This window comes from Podarcis liolepis, assembly GCF_965112155.1.
Source record: "Podarcis liolepis genome assembly, chromosome: 2".
Lineage (NCBI taxonomy): Eukaryota > Metazoa > Chordata > Lepidosauria > Squamata > Lacertidae > Podarcis > Podarcis liolepis.
This window is the reverse complement of record NC_139555.1, coordinates 105,230,591-105,243,158: the sequence shown is the minus strand read 5'-3', so window position 1 is coordinate 105,243,158 and position 12,568 is coordinate 105,230,591. Positions and strand designations below refer to the sequence as shown.

The following is a 12,568-nucleotide window of genomic DNA, read 5'->3' as shown; positions in this document are numbered from 1 at the left end:
GGGAAGCCATCTCTATAGCTTCCCTGGTTGGTGGAAGCAGTAAACCTCTGAATGCTAATTGCTGGGAATCACAAGTATTGCACTCAAGTCCTGCTTCTGAGTGACTGATTCCAAAATGCATATGACTGGTCACTGTAAGAACAGGAAGTTGTATTAGATAGGACACTGGCCTGCTCCATCAGGCTGCTCTTATCTTTTCATAGTGCATAGAATCAGGGACTGTTGCAGGCTAATCCAGAACAGGAACGCAGAGAGAGAGACCCAAACGATGAGGCAGAAAGAAGCAACTTCACAAATCAGATCCATGTCTCTCGGCAGGTAAGGGAAGACGACACACTTGAAAGAGATAGTGCAGGTCTCCTTGTTTTAAGGAGTTGCATTCCATCCAACAAGCCCTCAAGTCCAGGGGCTTGATCTCACATGCAATGCAATATATCCCCAGCTTGGGACAAGTTTTTGTGCATCCCCATCTTCTGCACACCTCAAGAGCACAGAAGTGGCCCATCTGCCACACTTACCAAGGCCGCCTGCTGCTACCACGCGGCCACCCAAGCGGCCAGCCACGAAGTCAGCCCTCTTGTCCCTCATGCGGATGGCACGGCTCAGCCGATTCCAGGACCCTGGATGGGAGATGGCGGAGAGGAAGAACTCAGCTCACTGTGGAGGGAGAGGAACTAAGACTAAAGGGGAGGACAACTCGGTTGGCCAAGAACCTATGAATGCCAAGATGGATCTTGACTAAAGGGCTCTAATTTGGGTATTTGCATCTCTTGACATGGACAAGATAGTTTAACGGAGAGACGACTCACAATCCTTATCTACCCATCTTAAAAGGTAAAGGGATCCCTGACCATTAGGTCCAGTAGTGGCTGACTCTGGGGTTGCGGCGCTCATCTCGCTTTATTGGCCGAGGGAGCCGGCGTACAGCTTCCGGGTCATGTGGACAGCATGACTAAGCCGCTTCTGGCGAACCAGAGCAGCGCACGGAAATGCCGTTTACCTTCCCGCTGGAGCAGTACCTATTTATCTACTTGCACTTTGACGTGCTTTCGAACTGCTAGGTGGGCAGGAGCAGGGACCGAGCAATGGGAGCTCACCCCGTTGCGGGGATTCAAACCACCAACCTTCTGATCGACAAGTCCTAGGCTCTGTGGTTTAACCCACAGTGCCACCTGTGTCCCTATCCACCCATCTTAAGAAGGGGCAATAATCAGTTAATCTCAGGGAGTTCAGTTCCCTGTCTTCACTCACTCTGCGGTGAAATGTGATGCTGGATAGCCAGGGAAAGCCTTATGTCGGAGCTCATCAGTCTTTGGTGCCCAGATGTTATTGACCTGCAGTTCCCATCATCTTCAGCCATCTTAGCCTTCATGTAAAGGGAAGTCTATTGCTAAGATGTTTTCAGCCAGGGGTGATGGGAGCTGCAGTCCAATAACATGGAGAGGACCAGAGTTCAAGATGGCTGCCTTATATGGTATTGCCTGGGAAGTGAACGTGTGACTAGGGCTGAAACACAAGGAGTTGCTGAGTTGCTTAGGGCTGTTGTGCCATGACTTTCAGGCAAGAGTTGCTGTCAGTCCATCGCAGTCTCTGCGTTAAACCCACTTTTCTTTAAACAGGCACAACATGACTCCAGCTTACCCTCCTCCAAGTCAAACATCTCCACAGTGTTGACAAAGTGGGGCCGGGAGTAGAAGTTGTGGGGTCCCGGTTGCTGCAGCCCTCCCAGGCTGAAAAAGCAGCCGTCCAACGTGGCACAGCTGGCAAAGGCACGCCGGCTGGGCACACTTGGGTAGCGGGTCCAGCTCTTCACTTCCAGATCCAGGGCTTCAAAGGCCGTTACGGGCAGCTTGCCTTGCCTTCCTCCTGTGGGAAAAGGAAACGCCAAAATACTAGTCCAGCCACCCGTATTGGTTCCAAAGGGCAGTGGCTGAGGATTCTGGTGCAGAGAGAAAGGCCTGGGGACTAATAGCGCAACCCACACCATGTCTACTCGGATGTCAGTTCTGTCGGATTCAAGAGGGGTTACTTTTCAGGTAAGCGGGGTTACTCAGCCTCTCCACCTAACAGCTGATGTGCTTTCCTGCTTTCTTGTGTGTCCTCCAAACTCCTGCTGGCCTCAGAGCTTCAATTCTAGTTGTGGATATTTTTGGATACAGTATTTTTGGTATGGATTGAAGAGAGAGCAGCAGAGAGGGCGTTTAGAGGGTGCTCCCCACTTTACGCAACTCTGTTTATGCGTGCGGGGGCCTGGAACATTACCTTGTAAGTAGGAGAGTCACCTGTACAGTGGTACCTCGGGTTAAGTACTTAATTCGTTCCGGAGGTCCGTTCTTAACCTGAAACTGTTCTTAACCTGAAGCACCACTTTAGCTAATGGGGCCTTCTGCTGCTGTCGTGCCGCCGGAGCACGATTTCTGTTCTCATCCTGAAGCAAAGTTCTTAACCTGAAGCACTATTTCTGGGTTAGCGGAGTCTGTAACCTGAAGCATATGTAACCTGAAACGTATGTAACCTGAGGTACCACTGTATAACAACTTGAGCCTACATTGGCGGGGTTCACAGCCTCAATACCCCAAAAGGCTATTGCTTCTCCCACAGCCACAGCCCTGGATTTGAGTAAAGATCCAGCAGGGCTGTCTGTCTGTCTGCTGCTTTTCATCTAAGCCACATCCCTCCCACTCTCAACTCTGGCTTTTGTCCTTCTCGGGATCTGCGAGCCAATTATAATGGTTTTAGTTCGCCCATCTAGCCTATTAGTCAACTAAGCATTGCTTCCTTACTTCTTACCCATCACGTAGATCTTGCTCCCGTGCAAGAAAGTGAAGGCCCCATAGCAGGGGGTGGGCATCGGAGGCAGGGGCTGCCAGTGATCCTTTGCCGGGTCATACATTCGCACCAGAGCTTGTGGAGAGGTGTCTGCACCCATCCCGCCTAGAGCGTAGACAACACCATCTGGAAATGAAGAGGGAAGAGGCAGGTGACGGAGGCTGGCAGACGACGTTAAAAAAAAGCAGTGAGTGTACATCAGGCAGCAGACAACATAACAAGGTCATAAAAATAGTCACTGCCGTGTGTAATCACTGTCTAGCTTCCGACAGTAACCCACCCAGAACACGAGAGTGAGAAGTGTGGAATAAATTACAGGGCACTGAAACAATACCTTTGGCCCTCCAGGTATTGGCCATGCTTGCTGGGGCTGATGGGCAGTGTCCCCACACCTGCACTAAAATAAGGACTCTGTGAAATTCAAAACGTGACTAGCAGAGGCTGAAGGATATCCAAATCCTAAAGCAAAGGTGTCGCACAAGGTCCAGAGGGCAGTCAGGTCTTTTGAGTGCTGTGTAAGACCTGCGGCATTGCAGCACACTTCTTAGTAAACTGTCTTAAAGGTCAGGGACGTGGGTGCCTTTAATAGTTAAAGGTAAAGGGACCCCTGACCATTAGGTCCAGTCGTGGCCGACTCTGGGCTCATCTCGCTTTATTGGCCGAGGGAGCCGGCGTACAGCTTCCAGGTCATGTGGCCAGCATGACTAAGCCGCTTCTGGCGAACCAGAGCAGCGCACGGAAACGCCTTTACCTTCCCGCCGGAGCGGTACCTACTTATCTACTTGCACTTTTTGGCGTGCTTTCAAACTGCTAGGTTGGCAGGAGCTGGGACTGAGCAACGGGAGCTCACCCCGTTGCAGGGATTCGAACCACTGACCTTCTGATCGGCAAGTCCTAGGCTCTGTGGTTTAACCCACAGCGCCACCCGCATCCCTGCCTTTAATAGACAGTAGGACAAATCCACTAAGTCTGCCGTTGCATGCCACAGCAATGCGCTATATATGTTTTACCATAATATATTTTAATTATAACCATGTTATGAATATTCAAGAACAGAGAATGCATCAGAACAGGCTGGAACTACTTTTCCGAACGTTAGCATCTTAAGGGAGCTTTGAAGTAAAAAATTGTTGCAATATGTAGCTTCCTACTCACACTTGCGTGCATGAAAGGGCTAACCTGAGCCCAATGCTCAGGTGGCAAGTGAGTGTGGCTCAGCAGTCTCTCCGCAGCTGCTGCACCCCTTTTTCCTCTCTTCATGCTTTCTGGAACAAGTGAAGCAGCCATGCGGCCATGGCTCCCTGCAAGTCAACTGAATCTCTCTAAAAGGAGATTTTATAGCCTGCATCTTTTTTAATCCAAAGACTGCATGACTCTTTTGTAAGGAAATCAAGTCCTTTTCTTTCAAGTTGTTTGGAACCTTATTTCATCATTATTTTACCGCCAACAAATGGGTGTAATTTCTGGAAACTCTGCAAGTAAAATCTTCACTTATTTGCAAAGCTAAGTGTCTGTGATTTATTCTAGCCTAAGTAGTTTTGCTGGGTCACTGGGTGACCTCGGGCCAGTCACTACCTTTCAGCCTAACCTACCTCACAGGGTTGTTGTGGGGATTAAATGAGATGGGGGGGAAACCATGTATGCTCCTTGGAGGAAAAAGTGGAATAGAAATGCAATAAATAAACAATCCTAGATGCATCATGCTCTGCCATGACAACTCTGAGCTTGCCTTGCCCCCTAAATTCTAAATTTGGATGGTGGGGAGGGAAAAGCATAGGATAAAACTTCTGAGAACTCCTTAGCTTTGTGCTGCTTTCGTTAAGGTAATTCATATGCAAAAAAAACCTTCAGCGGGAAAACCACCTCAATTCCACTGGCTTACTGTTCTACCTTCATGCATCTACAAGCAAAGGCAAGTCCATTGCAAAGATGTTTTCAGCCTGGAGTTTGCAAAACCTATACTCTTGCATTTCTGTGCTGAAGACAGGTAGATAAAGGCTTTGTTTCCTAATGAGAGCCAGTGTGGTGTAGTGGTTAAGAGCGGTAGTCATGTAATCTGGGAAACCGGGTTCGTGTCTCCACTCCTCCACATGCAGCTGCTGGGTGACCTTGGGCCAGTCACACTTCTCTGAAGTCTCTCAGCCCCACTCACCTCACAGAGTGTTTGTTGTGAGGGAGGAAGGGAAAGGAGAATGTGAGCCGCTTTGAGACTCCTGAAGGGGAGTGAAAGGCGGGATATCAAATCCAAACTCTTCTTCTTCTTCTTCTAATGCTCCTTCCTTGGATCTCCCATAACAAAGTAAAACACATGCCTATTTCAACAAGTCTAAAGACTCCTCTTTAATCCCAACTTGCTGCATGGTACCCATTTCTAATTGTTTGGAAGCTTTAAAGTCAGGTGGTTACCAACCAGTCCATGGGCACATCTGCAAACTGGAGAAAATGTACCTGCACAAACACTGCAACACCCCTCCCCCATTGCAATCACACAAGCACAACTGAAGGCTTCTTTCAAGTCTAATTTCAGAAGGGCAAGAGTGGGGTGGTGGTGGAATCCTGTGGCTGCCAGGGGAGGCCTCTAAGTGGCACCTGTTGCTTGGCTGATGTAATTATGTCATTTGTATACTGTTTTAATTTATGTTGCGCCTTGCTCTGGGATTTGTGCAAAAAGAGGGTTATAAATATATGCATATAATTTAAATTCTGTGTGTGTTGGCAACCCGTGCCACAGGGCAAGAGTGGGGAACCTATACCCCTTCTCCAAATTCTCATTAGTATAATAATAATAATAATAATAATAATAATAATAATTATTATTATTATTATTATTATTATTATTATTATTATTTATTTATACCCTGCCCATCCAGCTGGGTTTCCCCAGCCACTCCGGGCAGCTTCCAACGAAGTATTAAAATACAGTGGTCTGTTAAACATTAAAAGCTTCCCTAAACAGGGCTGTCTTCAGATGTCTTCTAAAAGTCTGGTAGTTGTTCTTCTCTTTGACATCTGGTAGGAGGGTGTTCGACAGGGCGGGTGCCACTACTGAGAAGGCCCTCTGCCTGGTTCCCATCGTTCTCCCCCTCTAAGGCGATCAGATGGAATGGAGGAAAAAGACTGCTGCAGAAGCAGGAATTCTGACACACAGAACATTTTTCTCACCTCTGCGCAATAAGCTGCAGCTCCCCAATCCCACCTGACACAGAGCCGTCAAAGATAATGAAGTTCTGTCTCCGGCATCTGCCCTCTTCTTTTTCTCTTGCAAAACCAAGCGCTGTCCTGCTTGCGGGTTTCTAATAGGCATCTGGTCAGTCACTGTGAGACGGGCCTGATCCAGCAGTACTCATATTATGGTTTTTTTCTTTGATTGCACTGTTAAGTCCTTCATTCCTGTCGAATCATACATCTATCCTTTTGGTGAAATAAACCAGCACCTTTTAATGGGCTCCCCTCACTGCACATTAACACCTCTGACCTTTCAGCTAAGTTACTGTAAAAAAAGAAAGTATTTTATAGCCCTCGAGAGGATTTGGTGAGCTCCATAGCCCAGGTAAATCTGTAAACAAAAGTAGCGGCTTCTCCTCGTCACTTATTACAGATCCCTGCTTCAAAATGATCCTGGAGTTTGTGGCAAACCTACCAATTTACCCCGAGGTTTTGAGCGGATTTAGTTCCAGCAATAAAGTTGGGGGAACTTGACCCCCATCTAATCTGGTGTAGTGAATCACATTCTGGAGTGTAACTGGATTGGGAACGAAGGGGAAGCTGGAAGCAGCCGTTAGGGTTTGTCAGTAAAAGCTGACAATCGGGGGGGGGGGGGGGAGAGAGAGAGATGTGAGCCAAGGTTAGGAAAAAGGCCTACAAGATGAGAAGTTTCTGGGTGAAAATAATTAAAATCAGGGGTGCGGGAATAAGTTGACACCGCTGCGCTCACTATCAAGCTTGGCTCGATATTTATTTTTCCTCCCTCCCTGAGCGCTCAAGTTGATTCTAATCCGTCTCCCATGGCATTCACCTTTTAAGGCTTCCACTGCCCATTCGGAAGGTGGGGAAGTACAATGGTACCTCGGATTAAGTACTTCATTCATTCCGGAGGACTGTACTTAACCTCAAACTGTTCTTAACCTGAAGCACCACTTTAGCTACTGGGGCCTCCTGCTGCTGCCACGCCTCCGGAGCACGATTTCTGTTCTCAACCTGAAGCAAAGTTCTTAACCTGAAGCATTATTTCTGGGTTATCGGAGTCTGTAACCTGAAGCGTATGTAACCTGAAGCGTATGTAACCTCAGGTACCACTGTATTCATGGGGAAATCAAGACACTAGCTTCCCAAGTGACCCCTGGGGGGAAGAGGCTCCATAACCCTCTGACTCCATTCCTCACACTGAGCAAGACGAGTCCTTTATCTTGTACTTCCATCTTCCCACCTCCACCAAGCATAGCTGTCAACTTTTCCCTTTTCTTGCAAGGAATCCTATTCAGAATAAGGGAATTTCCCTTAAAGAAAGGGGAAAGTTGACAGCTATGCCACCAAGACACTGCCCTCTGGCAGGCCCCCCAGTACCTGCCCTTCCCCAAACAACGCCCCCACTTGCTTCCCAACGTGATCAGCAACAAACATCTCAGGGATACCAGGCAATCACATCGAATTACACTCGCCGCGTTGTATCCCTGGAGACGCCATGGCAACCCAGCCATGCTGCCAAGTTCTGCTTCTCGTGAAGCCTGCCCGCCGTTCTGCAGACAGCAGACTCCGAGACACGCCCCTCTCCAAATCTGAGATTGGGGGGACTGCAGGAGAATCAGTTATGAAGGGACCGTCATATTTCTTGCAGATATGCACTCTCTCTCTCTTCCTAAGTTCCTCCCCAACCCCCAGTGCGCAGGGCTGGCGAGATCAAAGTGTGGCTGGGAGAGGTGATGGTGACCAAAAGGGTACAATCTTCTTGTCCCAGATCCCAGTAGAGGCCTGGGAACAGTACGTTTCCGAGCACAATTAAAAGTTTGGTGCTGACCTTTAAAGCCCTAAGTAAACAGCCTCGGCCCAGTACAGTGGTACCTCTGGTAATGAACTTAATTCGTTCCGGAGGTCCGTTCTTAACCTGAAACTGCTCTTAACCTGAAGCACCACTTTAGCTAATGGGGCCTCCCACTGCCGCCGTGCCGCTGGAGCACGATTTCTGTTCTCATCCTGAAGCAAAGTTCTTAACCCAAGGTACTATTTTTGGGTTAGCAGAGTCTGTAACCTGAAGTGTATGTAACCTGTGGTACCACTTTATACCTGAAGGAGTGTCTTCCACCTCCATCGTTCAGCCCAGACACTGAGGTCCAGCGCCAAGGGCCTTATGGCAGTTCCCTCACTGGGAGAAGTGAGGTTACAGGGAATCAGAGGGCCTTCTCGGTGGTGGCGCCCGCCCTGTGGAACGCCCTCCCATCAGATGTCAAGGAAATAAACAACTATCTGACTTTTAAAAGACATCTGAGGCAGTCCTGTTTAGGGAAGTTTTTAACCCAGCCAGGTGGGTGGGGTATAAATAATAAATTATTATTGTTATTAGATGGGATGAGGAAACTTTAGGCCCGGGGTCTGGGTTCAATCCTCTAGGCCCTCTCCACAAACCTCACCTGCTCCCTAGGCCTCAGCACCTCTCATTAGCCCTTCCCTGCAGCTTCCTCAAATGTCTTTGCCTGGCTGGAATATGTCATCAAATGGCAACTCTTGCTTGCTTGCTTGCTTGCTTGCTTGCTTGGATGAAGAGTGTATGTGTGGAAAGAAACCTCTGGCTTTTGTGCGGCTGGAACGTAGCTTACTGCTCAAAGGTAAAATCTGTGGAACTCCTTCAACACAGAGTTGCCCCCAGCAGCTTCAACTACGTATACAGTTTGCAGTCAATGCTAAAAACAACATGCTTTAACCGGGCCTTTAACCCTTGATATGTGTGTTTCTAGGACCTATCTTGTTCCTTGGACTGCGATTCGCTTTAACGGATTCAATATTGTTGTTATCACCACAGTAATTTACTAATAACTTGCTGCTATTAGTAAGTTTATTGCCCACCCTTTCGCCAAGCAGGTCCCAGGGCAAGTTATGAGAATTTAAAATTCAGGATTGAAAACAGTTAAAACAGATGGCAGTCACGGAATACTGAGTTTTAAATTGTTGTAACCTGTTCTGTGACCTGCCGGTCAAGGAAAAGGGAACCCAAATATGAAAAAAAGATTAAAAGGCATGTCCAGAGCGATTAAATTCTAGACGATTAAGGATATAGCATTCAGGCCATTAGAGTTTTTGAATTGTTAACTCTGTGAAGTTGAGATCGATAGACATGTACTGTCTGGCTGTAATGTAAAAATTATTAAATGGACTGAATAAAATCAATGCGCCAACCCATGTTGGGGAGCCACAGATCAGTGGAAGAGCACCTGCTTTGCATATATAAAGGTTCCAAGTTTAATTTTCGGCATCTCCACTTAAAATGTTGGTTGGGTTGGTGAATAGGCTGATATGACCAGTTGTATTCATGTTTTTTTTTTAAAAAAATGAGTTTATGATTATTTCACCTTCGCATCGAAAGCTGTGGCTTTCTCATTTCTACTGTTAAGAGTTGCGGTGACTTCTCCAGCTGCTAGGTGCCGTGTGCACATCAACAGCAGGGATGTGGCAAAGTCACAACAAACTACTGCACAGTTGAATAAGCTTGCTTGGAGCTGTGTGCTAAAAATCAGTGCACCTTTGCTTTTGTTTTTCAAGGAGCCGGTATATTGCTTTTAAAAAAGACTTCGATAATATCACCTCCTTACATTTTACATTGCATTTTAATGTCACCCTCGATATTTTTCCTCCCCCCCCGTCTTTATTTGTACAACAACCCTGCGGGGTGGAGCTGGCTGACAGTGACTAGCTCAGGGTCTCCCAGTGAGTTTCATGGCTCTAGTCTGAGACTCTAGACACTACCTCACACTGACTCTCTTTCGCCTATGTATTGGGGGGGGGGGCGGTGGCAAAATAATGGAGAAATCTCAAAAGCCAGCAGGGAATATGTTGGAGGGGGCAGGCCAGAAGAGGATTTTCCAGAGGCCAAAGACCTTTTGCACCCTGCAAACTTCCTTGCCTTCCCTTCTTGAGGAACAAAAGCAAATTTATGCTCCATAGCGCCATGCTAAAACACATGCCCTGAATGCAGAATGGCGCAGCCTCAATCCCTGGCATCTCCAGTTTAAAGAATCTGGTAGTAGGTGACAAGAAAAGCTTGTGCCCGAGGCCCTGGGAAGCCACTGCCTGAGCAAGAAAGACAAAGCGCCTGATTTAATACCTGAAGGAGCATCTCCACCCCTGTTATTCTGCCCAGACACTAAGGTCTAGCGCCGAGGGCCTTCTGGTGGTTCCCTCACTGCGAGAAGCCAAGTTATAGGGAACCAGGCAGAGGGCCTTCTCGGTAGTGGCACCCGCCCTGTGGAACGCCCTCCCGCCAGATGTCAAAGAGCAGAACAACTACCAAACTTTTAGAAGACATCTGAAGGCAGCCCTCTTTAGGGAAGCTTTTAATGTTTAACAGACTACTGTATTTTAATACTTTGTTGGAAGCTGCCCAGAGTGGCTGCGGAAACCCAGCCAGATGGACGGGGTAATAATAATAATAATAATAATAATAATAATAATAATAATAATAATAATACTCTGCCCATCTGGCTGGGTTTCCCCAGCTACTTAAGGCAACTTCCTGGGCAGATTAAGCAAATTTGCATGGTGGTTGCAGAATGCAGTTGTTTGTGATAAAAAGTGCACTGCACGCAGAACAGAGTAGACCTCTCCCTCCCTCCCTCTCTGTCGCCTCTAGTATTACCCAGCACCCAGCCGTTCAGAATCCTCTTTAAGTGAATGTATGGATGAGTTCAGCTTTCTGCAGAATGTTAGAAGAGTTCCTCAACCATTCAAAATCTGGGGAAACCCATCACCCATTTTTGTATATGGAAAGCAAACGGCCCACAGTATGTTGTCCTATGCAGTGAAGCTGAAACAGAGCAATGCTTGCTACCTTGGGAGCAAGCGTAGCTCTTTGCAGAAATCAGTACTGAGTTCAGAAAGCGGGGGTGGGGGTGGGGCAGTTCAAACACCTTAGGGCCTAAGTAGCCAAGATATCTTTATCCTGTGTTCTCTAAGACACACTAAAAACAAACCAACCAGAGGAAACCATGATGCTCTCTTAGAAAAATTCTCAAATTGCAGTCTGGCAAGTAGGGCACACCAACGAGCTGCAAAATAAAGCTTTTACTCGCCATTTTCCGACATGTTTGTTTGTTCTAATAAAAAGGCCCTGCCTCGCAGTGGATCTTGACATTTAGCCTGTGTTTTCATTCCCAGAAGACCCGCCACATATTTTAACCTCTCAGGTGCTTTGCTATCAGGCGAACACACACATACTTTTACCATTATTATTATTATTATTATTATTATTATTATTATGGATTTTTTGTTTGTTTTATCGGTTTTTTCTGACGGTGTTTGATTTGGGGTTTGTTTTATATTTTGAATTATTTTTTTCATATTGCGGCTTGTTAGCCACTTTGGATTCAGTGAAAAGTATGCAGGATATTTGTTTTAAATGTGTGTGTGTATCTGTGGGAACTGCAGGAAAGTAGATTTCAGCTAAACATTAGGAGAAACTCCTAACCAGTAATAGCTGATAGTCAATGAAACAGACTCCTTTGGGAGGTGTTGGGCCTTTTAATGTGTAATGTTTCATTATGTTTTTATATATGTTGGAAAATGCCCAGAGTGGCTGGGGCAGCCCAGTCAGATGGGCGGAGTACAAATAATACAGTGGTACCTCGGGTTAACTGCAAGAAGATCAAACCTATCCATTCTTAAGAAAATCAGACCTGAGAGCTCACTGGAAAGGCAGATCCTGAAGCTGAGGCTCCAATACTTTGGCCACCTCATGAGAAGAGAAGACTCCCTGGAAAAGACCCTGGTGTTGGGAAAGATGGAGGGCACAAGGAGAAGGGGATGACAGAGGACGAGATGGTTGGATAGTGTTCTCAAAGCTACCAGCATGAGTTTGACCAAACTGCGGGAGGCAGTGGAAGACAGGAGTGCCTGGCGTGCTGTGGTCCATGGGGTCACAAAGAGTCGGACATGACTAAACGACTAAACAACAACAACAAACCTCGGGTTAAGAACTTAATTCGTTCTGGAGGTCCGTTCTTAACCTGAAACTGTTCTTAACCTGAAGCACCACTTTAGCTAATGGGGCCTCCCGCTGCGGCTGCGCTGCTGGAGCACGATTTCTGTTCTCATCCTGAAGCAAAGTTCTTAACCTGAAGCACTATTTCTGGGTTAGCGGAGTCTGTAACCTGAAGCGTCTGTAACCTGAGGTACCACTGTAAAATGATGGTGATGAAGATGATGGTGTCAGGAGTGCATCACTGGTCCATCTAACTCAGTACAGTGGACGCTCGGGTTGCGAACGTGATCCGTGCGGGATGCATGTTCGCAACCCACAGCATTCGCAACCCGTGTCTGCGCATGTTGCAATTCAGCGCTTCTGCGCATGTGCAAAGTGTGATTTAGCGCTTCTGCGCATGCGTGACTGCCGAAACCCGGAAGTAACCCATTCCGGTACTTCCGGGTTTCGGTGGTCCGTAACCTGAAAAAACGCAACCTGAAGCGTCCGTAACTCGAGGTATGACTGTATTATCTATGTTGAGTGGCAACAGCTCTGTAGGATCTCCAGTCCTAC

General features: G+C 47.2%; 1 protein-coding gene across 7 annotated transcripts in view; it reads right to left on the bottom strand.

Moving 5' to 3' along the window:
- The window catches only part of KLHDC8B (kelch domain containing 8B), a 42,913-nt gene that overhangs the window by 2,783 nt on the left and 27,562 nt on the right, over positions 1-12,568 (bottom strand). For all 7 annotated transcript variants that reach the window (XM_083493159.1, XM_083493158.1, XM_083493162.1 and 4 more), the window contains exons 4-6: positions 2,791-2,955; positions 1,642-1,866; positions 519-620 (exon numbers count right to left, since the gene is read on the bottom strand). In XM_083493159.1, the coding sequence (XP_083349285.1) occupies positions 519-620; positions 1,642-1,866; positions 2,791-2,955 (492 nt within the window). The remainder of the gene's footprint in view (positions 1-518; positions 621-1,641; positions 1,867-2,790; positions 2,956-12,568) is intronic.